The 15,140-nt window shown below is 35.1% G+C and overlaps 1 protein-coding gene across 1 annotated transcript in view; it reads right to left on the reverse strand.

Moving 5' to 3' along the window:
* The window catches only part of LOC109457602 (uncharacterized), a 182,385-nt gene that overhangs the window by 11,335 nt on the left and 155,910 nt on the right, over window positions 1-15,140 (reverse strand). Inside the window, exon 5 of the mRNA XM_088799299.1 lies at window positions 6,292-6,382. Within this exon, the coding sequence (XP_088655425.1) occupies window positions 6,292-6,382 (91 nt within the window). The remainder of the gene's footprint in view (window positions 1-6,291; window positions 6,383-15,140) is intronic.

Consider the following 15,140-nt stretch of genomic DNA (forward strand, 5'->3'; position numbering starts at 1 on the left):
AAAAAGTATCTCCATTTTAAAAATGAAGTGATTTGAAATATACATTAATTTGTTTCTGTCTTGAACAATAACCTTTGTATCAAAATGTGTGTTATTTCTATTACATAGAAAAAAATTCAAGTCACCCAAAGGACATACATGATTCACTGATAGTCTCAGATTACTTCTCTAAATAAATCACTTGGTACTGAAGGTGACCAAGATATGACTGTAATGTTTAATGATGCAGCCTTTTGAAACGCAGAGATGGGAAAGTTACAACTTCAATGAAAGATGAGGGTTATCTAAAATTTCCTTCTGAATTACATTTTAATTATTAAAAATAAAATGCTCATTTAAATTTTTAATCAAATTCTACATCATTTGATTAATAGTTTGGTTCTAGATGGATTGTTTTCTCTCTCAGACTTACTTGGTCTCTCTTTATATCAGCCTAATTACAAAGGGCACTAGCTATTTCTTTACTTCTATTAAAAGAGATACATCTCTTCCAAAGAAGCTCACAAAATAGTTACATGGCTAAACATACATCAATTTAGTGTGGCCTTTGCATCTAAGAGGATATTCTTATTGTGCTGCTTATGCAACACCATTGTAATCTCTCTGATCCAGATCAATAAAGATTCTCATCTATTTTCCTTCAGAAAAAGGGTAGAAGTTTTGTCTTTTTGTTGGCAGTGCAAAATTGAAGGATTAATATGTGGTTCCTATAGGAAGCACTTGCATATCTGAAGAACAATTATCTTTCAGGACCTATCACTTTTAAGCTGCTTTTTTCCATGCCTTTCTGTCAAAGCTTAGGTCTCATTTTCTTAGGCAAGGTGGAAATCGTTTAATGCCACACAAATAGAATGCAGTTTCATTATGCCATTACTAATCTTTTGCTTTCCATCTTTTATTTAAATAAAATTTTCTACCTGAATAATCTTAACAGATTGAGGATACCATGGAGAGGCATTTGGAGAGAAAAACAAAACACAAAAAGTGAACAAACAAACATCTGTACTAGATTTTTACTGATTTCCTCTCCAGTTCTTTTTTTTCCATTTTTTTTTTCCTTTTCCACTGTTTTCCCACTGACTTTGCTTTTCCCTTTACACATGCCATCATCCTCCACGGGAACCCCAGAGATTATAAGCAGAGAAAAATTCTGAACAGACCCTAGTACCCAGGAGTATTCTTATTTAACTACAGTATTGTTATTTAACCTGTCAAATGTGAAGTTAATTCCTTCTACAGAAAGCAAAGACTAGTTGAGAATAACTAGATATGTCAACCAGCTGAATGATCAACACAAAATTTGCTAAGTGATTAATACAACAGGCCTAGTTATATACATAATAAATTACAATATGCAGGTGTAGTTAGTGTTTGATTCTGTCTGTCATTACCCAGAATGGGAACCATTAGCATTTGCAATTGCCCACTGTTATATCCCTTGGATTCCACAGGCACTTTAAATAAAATAGGGGATGGCAAAGCAATAGCACAGGAAGAACCTGGGCCTTTTAATGATTTTGTGGTACAGAGCCATCTATCCACCCAGCTAGACCTACCTCCACATGATATGAGGGTGAAACAAGCTTTTCTCTCATTTGAGCCTCTGTACCTAGTTACAGCCTAACTAATAATGAAATCGGTACCTGGAAGTGGAATACAACAATAACAACACCTGAAATATGCAGCACTCATGTGAGAACTGGACAACAGACAATGAGGGAACAGCTACTGTACACTGAAGAGATGAAGAACTTTATCATGCTATCGCAAAACATGCGGTATAATGGTCATCCATAGAAATTTGGAAAGCTGGTAATGTGTTTCCTGAGTCTTAAGATCTAGGAAAAGTTGTTAGAAAATTTCAGAGAATTTGTTTATATTGGCTACTTATTGTTCCTTATTTTTGCAAGGTACTGGAGGGATGGAATGAAACTAAACAAGAATTAACCAGTTTGCAAGCAGACATAGAGCAGCTCTGCTAAGAGCAGCTTTCTGACTACTGACTATAGATATTGACAGAGTCCAGCAACTGGGGGCTTTGGAAGATTGGAAAAGTCAACTGCATCTACAGCTTAAATAGAAGAAGATAAGTGTTCAAAGTGAACTGTCTTCTTTTTCTTTCTTTCTTTCTTTCTTTCTTTCTTTCTTTCTTTTTTTTTTTTTTTTTTTTTTTTTTACCACCTCCTGTGTGTCTGCCATTGTGTTAGTTACCATGGAATAAGTGGTAGAACTACAACTTGAACTCTGGGGTGTTTTACATGGTCTTTACTCTTAAAATTTTTATTTTTTATTAAATTTATTGCAGTGATATTGGTTAATAAAATTATATAGGTTTCAAGTTACAATTCTATAATACATCATCCATATATTGCATTGTGTGTTAACCATCCAAAGTCAGTTGTCCTTCCATTACCTTATATTTGACCCCCTTTACCCTCTTCTACCTCCCTTCCTCCCTCCCTCCTTACTCTCTGGTAACCACTAAACTGTTGTCTGTGTCTATGAGTTTTCGCTTGTTTGCTTGTTTCATTCCTTCGTTGCTTTCAGTTTTATAGTGAAGTCATATGGTTCTGACTTTTTCTGTTGGACTTATTTCACTTAGCATGATAATCTCAAGATCCATCCATGTTGTAGCAAATGACAATATTCCATCATTTTTATGGCTGAGTAATATTCCATTGTATATATGTACCATATATTCTTTATGCAGTCATCTGTCAAAGGACACGTCTGTTGTTCCCATGTCTTACACTGTGAATATGCTACAATGTAAAAGGGGGTACATATATCTTTACAGATAAATGTTTTCAGATCTTTTGGGGTTGAAAGCAGAAGAGGGATCCAGAAGAGGGATTGCTGGGTCATATGATAATTCAGTTAATTATCTTTTAATTAAAATTTATTGGGATAACAATAATTATTAAAATTATGTAGGTTTCAAGTGTACATTTCTGTAATATATCATCTATATATCACACTGTGTGTTCACCAGCCATAGTCATTTCTCCTTCCAAACCATATATTTGACCCTGCATACTCTCATCTGTTGTCATGTAGCTGCCTGCCCATCTGTCCCCTCATGCCTACCCCTAAAAATAAAGAAGAGTCTGTGAGACTATTCCTTTCAGGGACACTGCTTCACCTTTATGCCATCTCCTTGTTTGGCCCCAAAGGATGGCTGGCTAGCCAATGATAGGTAAGATTCCTCAAGAGAGGAACGACCTAAAACAGGCACAGTCACGTGGAGACCACCAGGAGAATTCACGGGGTTGATAGAGGTGGGCATAAACCCCCATCTTCCCCCGTCTAAGGAGACCTTCTGCCTCTGTGGCTATATTCCTTCCCACAACCTGCTTGGGAAGTGATTCTAGATGTGATAACATCAGTTCTCCATCTCAGTAAGTTTTCAGCATAAAGGTTATGAATTTGTAACAACTGGACAAACAGTAAACCAAGTTTACTATTTGGAAATGCTGAAAATTCTGCACGAAAAAGATGAAAAATGACCTGAACTTTTCACCAACAATTCATGGCTCCTGCATCATGACAATGCATGAGCTCACATGGCACTGTCTGTGAGGGAATTTTTAACCAGTAAACAAATAACTGTATTGGAACACCCTCCCTACTCACCTGATCTGGCCCCCAATGACTTCTTTCTCTACCCAAAGATAAAGGAAATATTGAAAGGGAGACATTTTGATGACATTCAGGACATCAAGTGTAATATGACTACAGCTCTGATGGCCATTCCAGCAAAAGAGTTCCAAAATAGCTTTGAAAGGTGGACTAGGCACGGGCATCAGTGCATAGCTTCCCAAGGGGAGTACTTTGAAGGTGACCTTAGTGATATTCAGAAATTAGATATGTAGCACTTTTTCTAGGATAAGCTGGAAAACTTAATTGTCAGACCTCATATTCTTTAAGAAACAATGTCTATGAGAAGTAACACATATCAACAACCAAGTATATAAATTGTAATGTAATAATTGCTGCAAGAAACGCGTGTAGAAAATGGTATGAGAGTGTTCTAAGTGAAGAAGTTGAAGGGAAGAGCCTCTTTTTAGAATAAACAAAATAAAGAAAATCATGGAAAATATGTGTATAATAGGAAAAAACTAAAGATAAGACCAGAAATTATCTGGGATGGATGAGATTATATAGAGTCGAACATATCTTGGAATCTGGGAGTCTGGGCATCATATTTTAAGCCAGTGTGTCCCAACATGCAATCATGTTACACAGAAAATTTATGTTGAATATGCCAACTTTGTAATTTTAATGATTATTTATTTTAATGTGTATTATAAAAACATCATCACCACAAATGCTGCAATTTTGTGGATATTATTACTTATGATGACATTAAGTTGACTACTGCTATTGTAATTCACCTTATGTTCACACACTTTTAGACGTATTTCACACTTTCATTAATTAAACCATCCATCATAACATTTGGAAGTCATTACTAGATAATCTGTTACTGGATAATGAAGTGTTAATTTGTTATATAACCTGATCAATTCAACATTTTCAGATACTGATTACAATTTGGACATGAAAATTTTAATCTCTGACTAGGGTAATGGCAAATAAGTAGTTGACATGGGGGGAAAAACAAAGAAAAATGATTTACCATCTGCCAAAATAAATGAATATGGTGTATAGATTAATCTGAACATCCAGAAACAAAAAGAAACAAAGATCGTCAATCACTCATTCAGTTGGACACAGATGGCACATTTAAATGATCTAGCTCTTAAAATCAAAGCAAGGAAATTATGATAGTGACAAAGGAAGAGAAGTTACATAACTGACAGCAGCCTTGGAATTTTAAATACCAAGAAGTTTCAATAGCAAGAAGGTTCTACATCAAATATCCATGTGTAATGGGAACAGGAAGTAGGTTCCTGCAAGGATGAAAACTCGACATGCAGAAAAAGACTATTCCTCCAAATGACTGAATATTTTGTACAGAGAGGAGACTTATCTTAGCCATAATTTATTTAACTTAAAGTTTTGCTCATTTTTTTTTTCTATATTGGCTGCCTTTCTGAGATCTTACCTTCCCAATAAATTTCTTTATATTTGGACTGTACTAAAAATACAAACTGAGAAGTTCCTGGTTGCAACTGTGCTCTCAGATCTGTGAAAGCTTACAAATCTATCAGCCTTAAGGGAATAAAGCCATTTTATTTTAGGACTATGCAAAGCCAAATGAATATTAGGGGGAAAATAGAATCCTTTCTTAGAAACATAATCTTTGAAGTCTACAAATTTAAATACATATTTTAATTTACTACAATGATGGAGTAGTGATGTAATAAAATTATATATAATTGAATGTTCTCTGTATTCATGAAAATTAAACATCTGCAAATGAAATGTTTAATTTGGAATTTATTTCTACTGCAAGCAAACCTCTGTTGGGTTTCTGGATGAAGATGAACATATGAGACCATCACCACAGCAACCAAACCTGTAAATAATATTGTGTTAGTCACAGGGAACAAAATGTATGCTTTTTCAAATATTTCTGCCTTTACCCTTTGTCATAGCTCGTTTATGTGCTCATTTATGGGCAACTCTGACTTTAATATGGGAAAATTGTCCTCTTTGAATTAAAAATTATATATAAAGCTTTTTTTTCAAATATATGTCCAATTTTATTCCACAAGAAGCTACGTAGTGAACTTTGCTGATTATGATAGTTATTAACACTTTATTTGAGCCAGCAAATCTTCTATTGAGATGCAACTTGCTATATTGAAAAAATTACAGTCTTCAGAGTCAAGATAAATCTGGATTCTAATCACAATTTTGCCATGATGAAATTTTTCCTCCGTTTAGCATAAGAATAAAGATAGGACCACTTAGAGTTGTTGTGGAGAGTAGGGATAATGTATATAAAAAGCAGAGCACATATTAGACGTTCAATACACAATATATTTCATTATATTGATGAAATAGAAATATGCAGTATTTTTTAAAAGTACATGAAACATTTCAGTGATTGTTATGATTTTGTTACATTATTATGATATGTAATTTATAAGTTTTGACTTAAAATTCATTTTTGCTAGTTCTCTTTTAAACTTGGTCATCATTGCATCCTAAAAAAAGAAAACCTACTACCCTCTCCCTTTAGGTCATCCTTGTGGAGCAGTCAATCACAAGTCCTATCTCAGCAGAGGGAACATAGTTTAGGCTGAGCCTATCAAGGACCTCTTCTCATGGACCTCGTGCTGTATTCACTATGGATGTACAAAACAAGCCAGCAGTTGGTACCTGAAAAGACCGTCTCCCATGGAATTGCCAGCATCAGAGGAGATGAGATTGGCATAATTGGAAGCCATCTTGTCCATCTGGAAGAGAGAGCCTATGAATAAAATGAAACCAAGCATGAGCTAGCAGAGCAGAGATGGCGAGACACACAGTGCAGAGGATATTTGAGGCTCATAATCAGATTTTCCAATTACATTAGCCAATAAAAGACCAATTGCTTAGGTTCACTTGAGTTGAATTTCTGTCACTCACAATAGAACATGATCATTTTTTTTCTAAAAGCTTTATTACTTTTATTTTGACATAGATTTTTAGTTAAATTGGAACTAATGTTTATAATGGTGCGAATTCAGGTAGGTACAAGGTAATTTCCTTATTTTTTAAAAAAAATACAATAGTTCAAAACCATTATTAAAAAGCCTCCACTGCTCTGACAACGTAAAAGGAAATTAATCTGAAGAAAATATGGTGGGTAGAATATGAAGGGAAAGGGGTGGAACACATCTTTTTTGTAAAAACAATGAAAGAATAAATAACAGAATTAATTCACATTTGTTATAACTGGAAGTCAACAAGTAAAAAAGTTGTTGACAGTTCTCTTGAATATTTTGATACTGATAACTTCATAGTTGCTAGGCATTGTGATTTAGAAAACATAACATTTCTCTGTACAGCATTCAGTCGACTGTTTCTAAGCAAAGATTTTGGGTCAGTTCAATTACGATATTCCAGAATACATAGAGATATAAATAAAATCAATCCAAGTAGGCTTATTAAAATAACTGAAGTCATAAAATTGGTTACTTTTCCTAATGTTTTTCATCTTCTGTGACCTGAATCTCACTCTCAAGACTAAGTTTTTAAACCATTCTTTCTCAGGCCAGATTAGGCTGCGTGTCTGTGGAGCCAGCTTTCTAGATGGCCACCAATGGTCCTCATCTCCTGGGTATTCACATTTTTGAATAAGGCTGACACACCCACCCACGTTGAATAAGAGTGACTTAGGTAACCAATAAGATATTCAGAAACTGATGGTGTGTGACTTTCAGGGGTAAGTCAGAAAGACATTGATTCTTCCTCTTGTTTTCTCCTATATCAGCCACTTTGGTGGATGCCAACCACTATATTGTAAGGAGACTCAAACAACCCTGTGAAGAGGTTAATGCCTCTGAGGCCTCTTGCCAATAGCCACCATCAATTTTTCAGCCGTATGAGTAAATCGTCTTGGATGTGGGTCCTCCAGACCCCCTTAAGCTGTCAGATGACTCCAACCCTGTCCGACATTTTGACAATGAACCTGGATAGCCCTCAGATTGTTCCCACAAAATGCATCAACCATTCTTAAAACAAATTTAACAGACCCTAATGTAATTAATACAAAGTTAATTCTAAAGTTATTCTAACATTAATCCATAATATTTTTATTTGCATGTTAAGGAAGAATGGTTTTTGTAGTTTAGTATGCAATCAAGTATGGATCCCAAAAGTACCATTGTCTAGACTAGACCAAATCGTTCATCTTCCTTCCAAGAGAGTCCTTTTGTTAAGATCCCATTGTCACTTTATATAGAACCATATTGTTAACTTATAGTGAGGTGTTGAATTTCACTTCTTGGAGACAAGGGTTGTAATAGCAAATCAAAGATCTAAGATATGTAGAGAGATACAATTTAGGAATTCTAGTCCCAAATCACCTGAAAGTTTCCTAGGTATCTACAGGGATGCTCAGTTTTTAAGATTTATGTAGGATAAAGTGGCCATCGAAGATACATTAGAGTGGCATGTCAAAATGTCTTTTAATAACCTGCAATGTTGGTGTTTAATTTGAAGTTATTTTTAATTCAGAAATATTGGAGGAAGTTGCAGAAATCATGTGAGATGCTTTGTTTAACCTAAGGAACAGTGTGCCTTGGATGAGAACTCTAAGGATGTGAGGCAATCCACTCGTTGAATGAATTCAGTGGAAGCAAGAGTTGAAACCCATAGGTAACCCTGAATAGGTAAAAAAAAACACACACACACACAAAAAAAACAACTTTACAGTAATTCACAAAAAACTTGGGTAATTTCAATTTATTTTATATCAGTCGTAAAGCACAGAAAGATCCCGGGTAACACATTAGAAAAGATGATAAAAATTTATTGTGTACAAACACCATATGCCATTGTCTGATTGGTGTGGTTAGGGGGGAAAAAAACTGTTCGTAACTAGGAGGTGTGCAAAGGAGATTACTGGGTGTGTTTTCAATGAAATGCTTCTATGAAAGCTTGTCTTGTGGTCCCTCCAGGAATTATCTGGTTGCATCGAGTGTTCTCCTTTGATTGTCTTTCTATGGACAAGGCAATTCTGGAACTCTCTAGAGACAGAGTTAAATTGCAGAAAACTGGTAGTAACGCAAATGATTCACGTCTGTAGCAATTCAAATGCATTTTTTTCTGGTGGATATGCAATTGATTCCCATCCCACTAGAAAAGCAATATATTTTATTGCTCTATAGGCTAATATTAACCAGCCAGATGTGTAGGTAGGTAGGTAGATAGATAGGTAGATAGATGATAGATAGATAGATAGATAGATAGATAGATAGATAGATAGATAGATAGATAGCATTCTTGAAGACTATGTAAATATGCTTCAAATTCTCCTTTGAATAAATAAGTTAAATGAAACCTTGTACATGTTCATTTTTTTATTTTCATGAGAATCATGTTTTTTAACATTTTAAAAATTTAACAATATACTTTAAGCAGTCTTACTGAAAGTGCATTTTAGAATGGAGGTAATAAGAGCCTTGTCTTCATATATTTCTGTGATAGCTCCACACATATTTATCTTGAACAAAATGTTGAGTGGAAAAAAATAACTCTTAGAAGGAGAGCAAAGTTTTTCCATATAGCTTTATTAAAATCGATGTTCTAAATGCTATTCAATAATAGATCATACATTCACATTCCTTTTACAAAAAAAATAATTTTTATCTTATTACACAGTCATTTTCCTTACTTTTTAAAAAAATTACCATTGTGAAGTTGTATTTTGAACAATTATATATGGTTCTTACTGTGTTTTAGTTATTTTTTTCTATCTATATCATTTAGTATCAAATAGCCAAATTTTAATGGAAGGTTACTGTATTCTAGAATAAAACAGGGAAGTTTTAAACAATCAAAAACTAAACCCAACTAATCAGGAATGCATTTGATTAGTAGCTTTGGGGACAAGTTTTTCTATGTTCCACATTCTTATAAGCCACCCTCCAGATTAGATCTTGAAAGGACTGTAATTGCACCAACTTCCAGTTAATACACTTATGATGTTCAAAGCAGTCCTCGAGTATAAACAATCTAAGCAGTAACAGGTTTGATTAACTTAGTGCTCTGATTTAATGAAGAACCCTACTTTAAAAAAAATATACTTTATTCCTGCAAGGTATGCTAAGTTCCAGTTATTCCTTTGTCATTTGTTTTTTTATCCTCATAGCCTATATTTTACACCATTATTCATCTTCATTTGATGTTCCGAATGCTTTTCATAGAGACAAAAGAAAAAATATTTTAATACAATGGTTAGCATTATATTTGACAGACTGATGCAGTGATCTATGGAAATTACCTATGAGAATTTCATCATTATAAAAAACTAGGGCAAAATAGCTGAATTAACTTTCCCAGAGGAATGCTGACATTCTGCTTTGGATTGGTACAAATTGCTGTTACTACCAGCTTGCTTTGGGTGCGGGAGACCCTTGCTGTAACTCAGCTATGAATACATATGACTGGGGTATTTGAATATACCTTTGAAAATGAAAAGGCCCTGGTCATATAAAAAAACATATAAAAATAATTGTACTTCTTCTTTATTGAATATGCCCTTAACAAACACATTTCCATAATGTCTGTTTTTGGTGTTTTATAACAAAGTGCTCTCAAAATTCCTATGAAAAAGCTCTCAAAATGTCTATGTTTTTGAGAGCTTTAGGGGAGAAATTGGGAAGGAAAAGGAAACTCCTTTTGAGAACAGAATTAAAGATGGAAAAATAACTAAAATGCTTCTTTATCTTCTAAAACTCTGAAAATTAATATTATAATTATGTTAGCCACATTCTTCTACTTGCTTGAGAGAATGTTATAACCTTATCTCTCTACAACATGACAAATTAAGACTCATATTTTCATGAAGAAAAGCAATTTACATGCAAATAATGGTTCCAAAATATCAATCTCCTTTGCTACCCTCTCCTCGTAATTAAAGAGGTGACTGCTCCCTCTTCTGTACTCCTAACACTTTTTTTTTTTATTTACTCTGACATTTCCATCCTCTCCCAAACTAAAAAGTCTTTGATAAAATGACTTCTGAGGCCTGAAGATAAACTTATCTCCTTACTTAGTTTATTTCCCACTGGGGCCTGAAAATTCCGTTTTAACCCTTCCCTAGACCATTTGATGTCCTGTATGTTTCCTGAATGCACCCGGCTTATTCCCACCTCGTGGCCTTTGTACATGGTGTGTCCTAGGTCTGAAACACTCTCCCGGCCCTCGCTCAAAGATCCTCTCCTCCATGAAGCCTTCTCTGGCTTCACTGTCTAAAAGTGTCCTCTCTCCCTTTCCCCTCCTCCCCACACACACCTCAGCACTCATTACCCCTATTCCTTGCTTCGTTATTCTTCTTAGCACTTATTGTAATTTGTGATAATATATTTTATTCATTTGTCTTGCTAACGATCTGTGTCCTACCACTACACTAGAGGTGCCAAAGGGCAGGGTTTTTTGTCAGTTTTTGTCACATATGTTGCCCCAGTTCTTAGAATAACACCTGGCACATAGTAAGTGCCCAATAAATATTTATTCTATGAATGAGGACCACGGAAGCACTAAAATGTTATTACAAATAGTCTGGAAATCTGTATGTCCTCCTTGAATTTCCTGTGAACCAAATAACTAAAAATGCAACTATTGTCCCATGGGAAGTTTGTGAAATACTTTAATACTAAAATGCTGTTCTCGTAATGAAAAGTTTGGATGCTGGAATTTTCAAGCAGAAATTACACATTTAAATGTTTACAAAGACCAGGCATATAAATCAGCTAAGTGCCGTGGGCCAAGGGAGGACTGTAGATAACCAGAGAGCGTGTGTCTAAAATAAAGGAGGGAGAAGCTCTTCACTGTCACCAGTTACTTCTCATGAGGAACTTACTGCCAAGAGTTGCTAGACTGTCTCTTTCTTTGAAGGGAAGCAGAAATTTGAATTTTTATGTGAAATCTTTTAGTTCTTACAAGTTAGCAACTAATTCAACTGTGAGATATGCCTTTACAGCACTGTACAATACCCCATTCCTCCTCAGGTTTCTGTTCTATGTGCTATTATGTCTTGTCTCTCAGTAGATTTAGTTGAATGACGTAAACACTATAGAACCCAGTTAATAGCCTTTAGCATTTTCCATTAAAATCTAGAGCAAAGCCAAGCCAATCCTAAATAGCTGTTCCATGCTCCCTTTATCCTCTGTTCTGTCTAATTCTGCTTCAGTTTTCTAAGAATGTGGGTTACTTTCCACACAGAAAATACCTACCACACCATCCTGTAATGCACATGATGGAGAAAATAGGAAAACAAAAAAAGAAAGATATCTTTATCATCTTCTCTCCTTCCATTATTTTGTCTTATATACTATATGGATAGGCATAGTACTTTCTGCTGGCCCTATCCTGGTATTTTATTATTAGCCAGTGTGTTAGTGTGTTTGGGCTGCTATAACAAAATACCACAGACTGGGTAGCATATAAACAGCAGAAATTCATTTCTCATAGTTCTGGAGGCTGGAAAGTCCAAGATCAAGTCTCCAACATAGTAATGTGAGGGTCCTCTTCCAGTACCTTTTCACAGTGTGCTCACCTGATAGAAAGAGTTAGAGAGCTCTCACACTGATCCCATTCATGAGGGTTCTGTTCTCATGACCTAAGCACCTTCCAAAGGCCCCACTTCCTATTATTATTATCTTTGGTGGTTAGGATTTCAACAGACGAATTTCAGGAGGACACAAACAGTCAGACCATCGCAACCAGCTTGGTGAATTATCTCTTGAGATCAAATTCATTTGAAAGAGCATGTGAAATCATTTTTAATAGTTGCTAGTGCAAACTGTATAGCCCTATACAAAATAGGTTATAATTTGTACCAATTGCCTTTGCTTAAATGGTAGACTTATAGAAATAAGAATTCAGTCAGGAAACAAAATAGGAAAAATGATATTTTATATCAAAATCTAGGTTGTGGTAAGATTTATAATATGAAATCACTATTGGCCTACTAATTTTTGCTATAAGGATAATAGATATTTGTCGTGATTATTTTTTCTATTCTCACTTTGAGATCTATGTTCTGGTCCCAACTAATTCTTCAGTATATAGATAAGACAATTGGTAGGGTCACAGCCTATGTCATTATCTATAGACATAATTTATTACACCAAGTATGAATTGTTTGGAATACCGCAAAGAAAGCAAGAGAAGTTTTACAATGACATGTTGACATTGGCCAAGGTGGAGTTGAAGGCCTATTATACCAGCCTATGCAGTGGACTTCTTAGTGATGGTTGGGATAACGATTCAGACCCTTTGTGAATAAATGATGCTCCTTTACGTTGGTCCTAATGGAGTAAATATCAGGCCCCACAGATAATATAATTCTAAAGCAATCTCTTGTGGTTTGATTGTGACAATGAGGTAGAGGATGCAGTCACTAAGAGAGGCTCACTGCCAACAGTCTCAGCGGCAGTGTCACCTTAGTGAATGGACCACAGCCCATGCTGATCCTGCAAAAGTGTTGGCAAATTAGTGGCCCATAGACCGAAACTGCCTCCACAGGTGTCTTATTTGACCTGCACGGTATTTGATTTTTCATGTTTGTAGTGGAATTCATTGCCGACATTGAAAACGTGGGATATTTCTCATAACATTCTGGATTTTCCACTTCCTCAGACAAAGCATCAGATCTGGTCACCGGGGATCCGCATTCCTACAGGACAGAAACCCTCAGGAGCTGAGTGGAGGTTGCTTCCTTCATACTCAATCTGAGCTTTCTGGTTTGCCTCAGTCTCTACTACCTCTGGCTGACAACCTGCCTGCTGAGCCTTCCCATTCTCTGATTGGCCCCTGTAAAAACTGGCATTTGAGAGAATGGCTTAGAGTAAAAGTACTTAAACTGTTTGGTCTCTGGATTCCTTTACAATCTTAAAAAGTATTGAGTATCCCAAAGAGTTTTTTGTTTCTGTAGGTTATGTCTATTGGTAATTTACCAAATGAGAAATTGAAACTAAGAAAACTGTATTATATCCACTGCCTATTAAAATAAATAACATCTTTTTTATGAAAATTAACTATTTTCCAAAACAAACGAAAAAATAGCAAGTGGAGACGTATTATTTCACATTTTTACCAGTCTCTTTAATGTCTGGTTTAAAAGAAGACCTCATATCTGCTTTTTCATACAGTCTGTTCTCACTGATGGTTTCGATTGAAGTATATTCAGAAAATCTGCCATCACATACACACATAGGTAGAAAAGGGAGCAGCATTTTAGTAGCCTTTTCAGACAATTTTGAATATTCTTCCTTGAAACTACACCAGAATTTAATAAGAAGTAGTTTCTTAAAACATTTGCAGCAATATAAAATCTGACACCAAATGAATAACTTTTCATACTCTGTTACTTTAAATCCATTGATATGTCCTGCATTTCAAATGGTTCTTTTACTCATGTATGATTTTGTAACATTGTTAGTTATTTAGAAAATATTGTTTCATTAAACTTTACAGATAATCCACAAGTTGACACATCCTATTACATTTTTTTAAAACCTTATATATTAGTGTCATTACTAATCTCATTAGAAAAGTCTAGCTGATGCCAGTTATTGAAAATTTTAATTTTCATTCCAAAGTACAATTTTCATCATTGGCATTAATCAAACGCTACCAGCTGTAGTTCATGAAATAATGGTCCTATTTTGTTCATTTCAAAAGCATATCTGCAAAAACACCTAAGTCTGAATATCCACCTTCACCTCTCAGTCTTTCTGTCAAGTAAAAATGGTGTTTGATGGAAAAAAGCAGCTAATTTAGTTTGCGGCTCCAACAATTGCATAAGTGTTTTTCCTCAAGACAACCACTGTCCCTGAATACACTGCAAATTTGCTTTATGCACGCTTCCTATTTTGTCACTCAAAGACTTAGTAAAATTAATACATTTTACTGCTTCATCAAGAACACCATTAAGTGGAATTTTTTTATTTTGTAGAAGTGCGTAAAAGTGCAGAACAGAGTGCAGCACTGCCTTGATTCCTACTAAGATACCAGTTTTCGCCACTTTTGTGTTTTTGTGTCTCAGTGTAAATATCATACAGTGAAAAGGATAAATAATATTTTAATGTTATTATGAAAGTAGTTTTGACCTCATGGGCTCGCTCAAAGGGTCTTGGGGACCCCAGCAGTCAACTGACTGTACATTGAGACTGCTGGCTTAGATCATTGTTTCTCATTCTCATAGCACCAGAAATTAGCCTAAAAGTGATGATCAGGTTAATTGATTCATAAAAACAAAATTCATAATGTTATAAGCCAGGAAGACAGTTAATTAATTTCTAGTGGAAGACATTCTTTGCACGTCAACAGTTTGCTCAAGTATCATATTCAGGATACCTTTTCCTTTACCTAGATAAGTAAGTTTTTGTATCAGAATGTATCTTGATGATCCTAGAATCAGAGCATAGGCTGACAAATAATCCTGAGGATTATTTAAACCATGGAAAAGCCTGACTAACCTGCCCTACCCAAAATAGAGTACATCTACCCAGGGG

The sequence above is a fragment of the Rhinolophus sinicus genome, chromosome 6 (genome assembly GCF_057876585.1).
Source record: "Rhinolophus sinicus isolate RSI-liver-muscle chromosome 6, RSI-T2T, whole genome shotgun sequence".
NCBI lineage: Eukaryota > Metazoa > Chordata > Mammalia > Chiroptera > Rhinolophidae > Rhinolophus > Rhinolophus sinicus.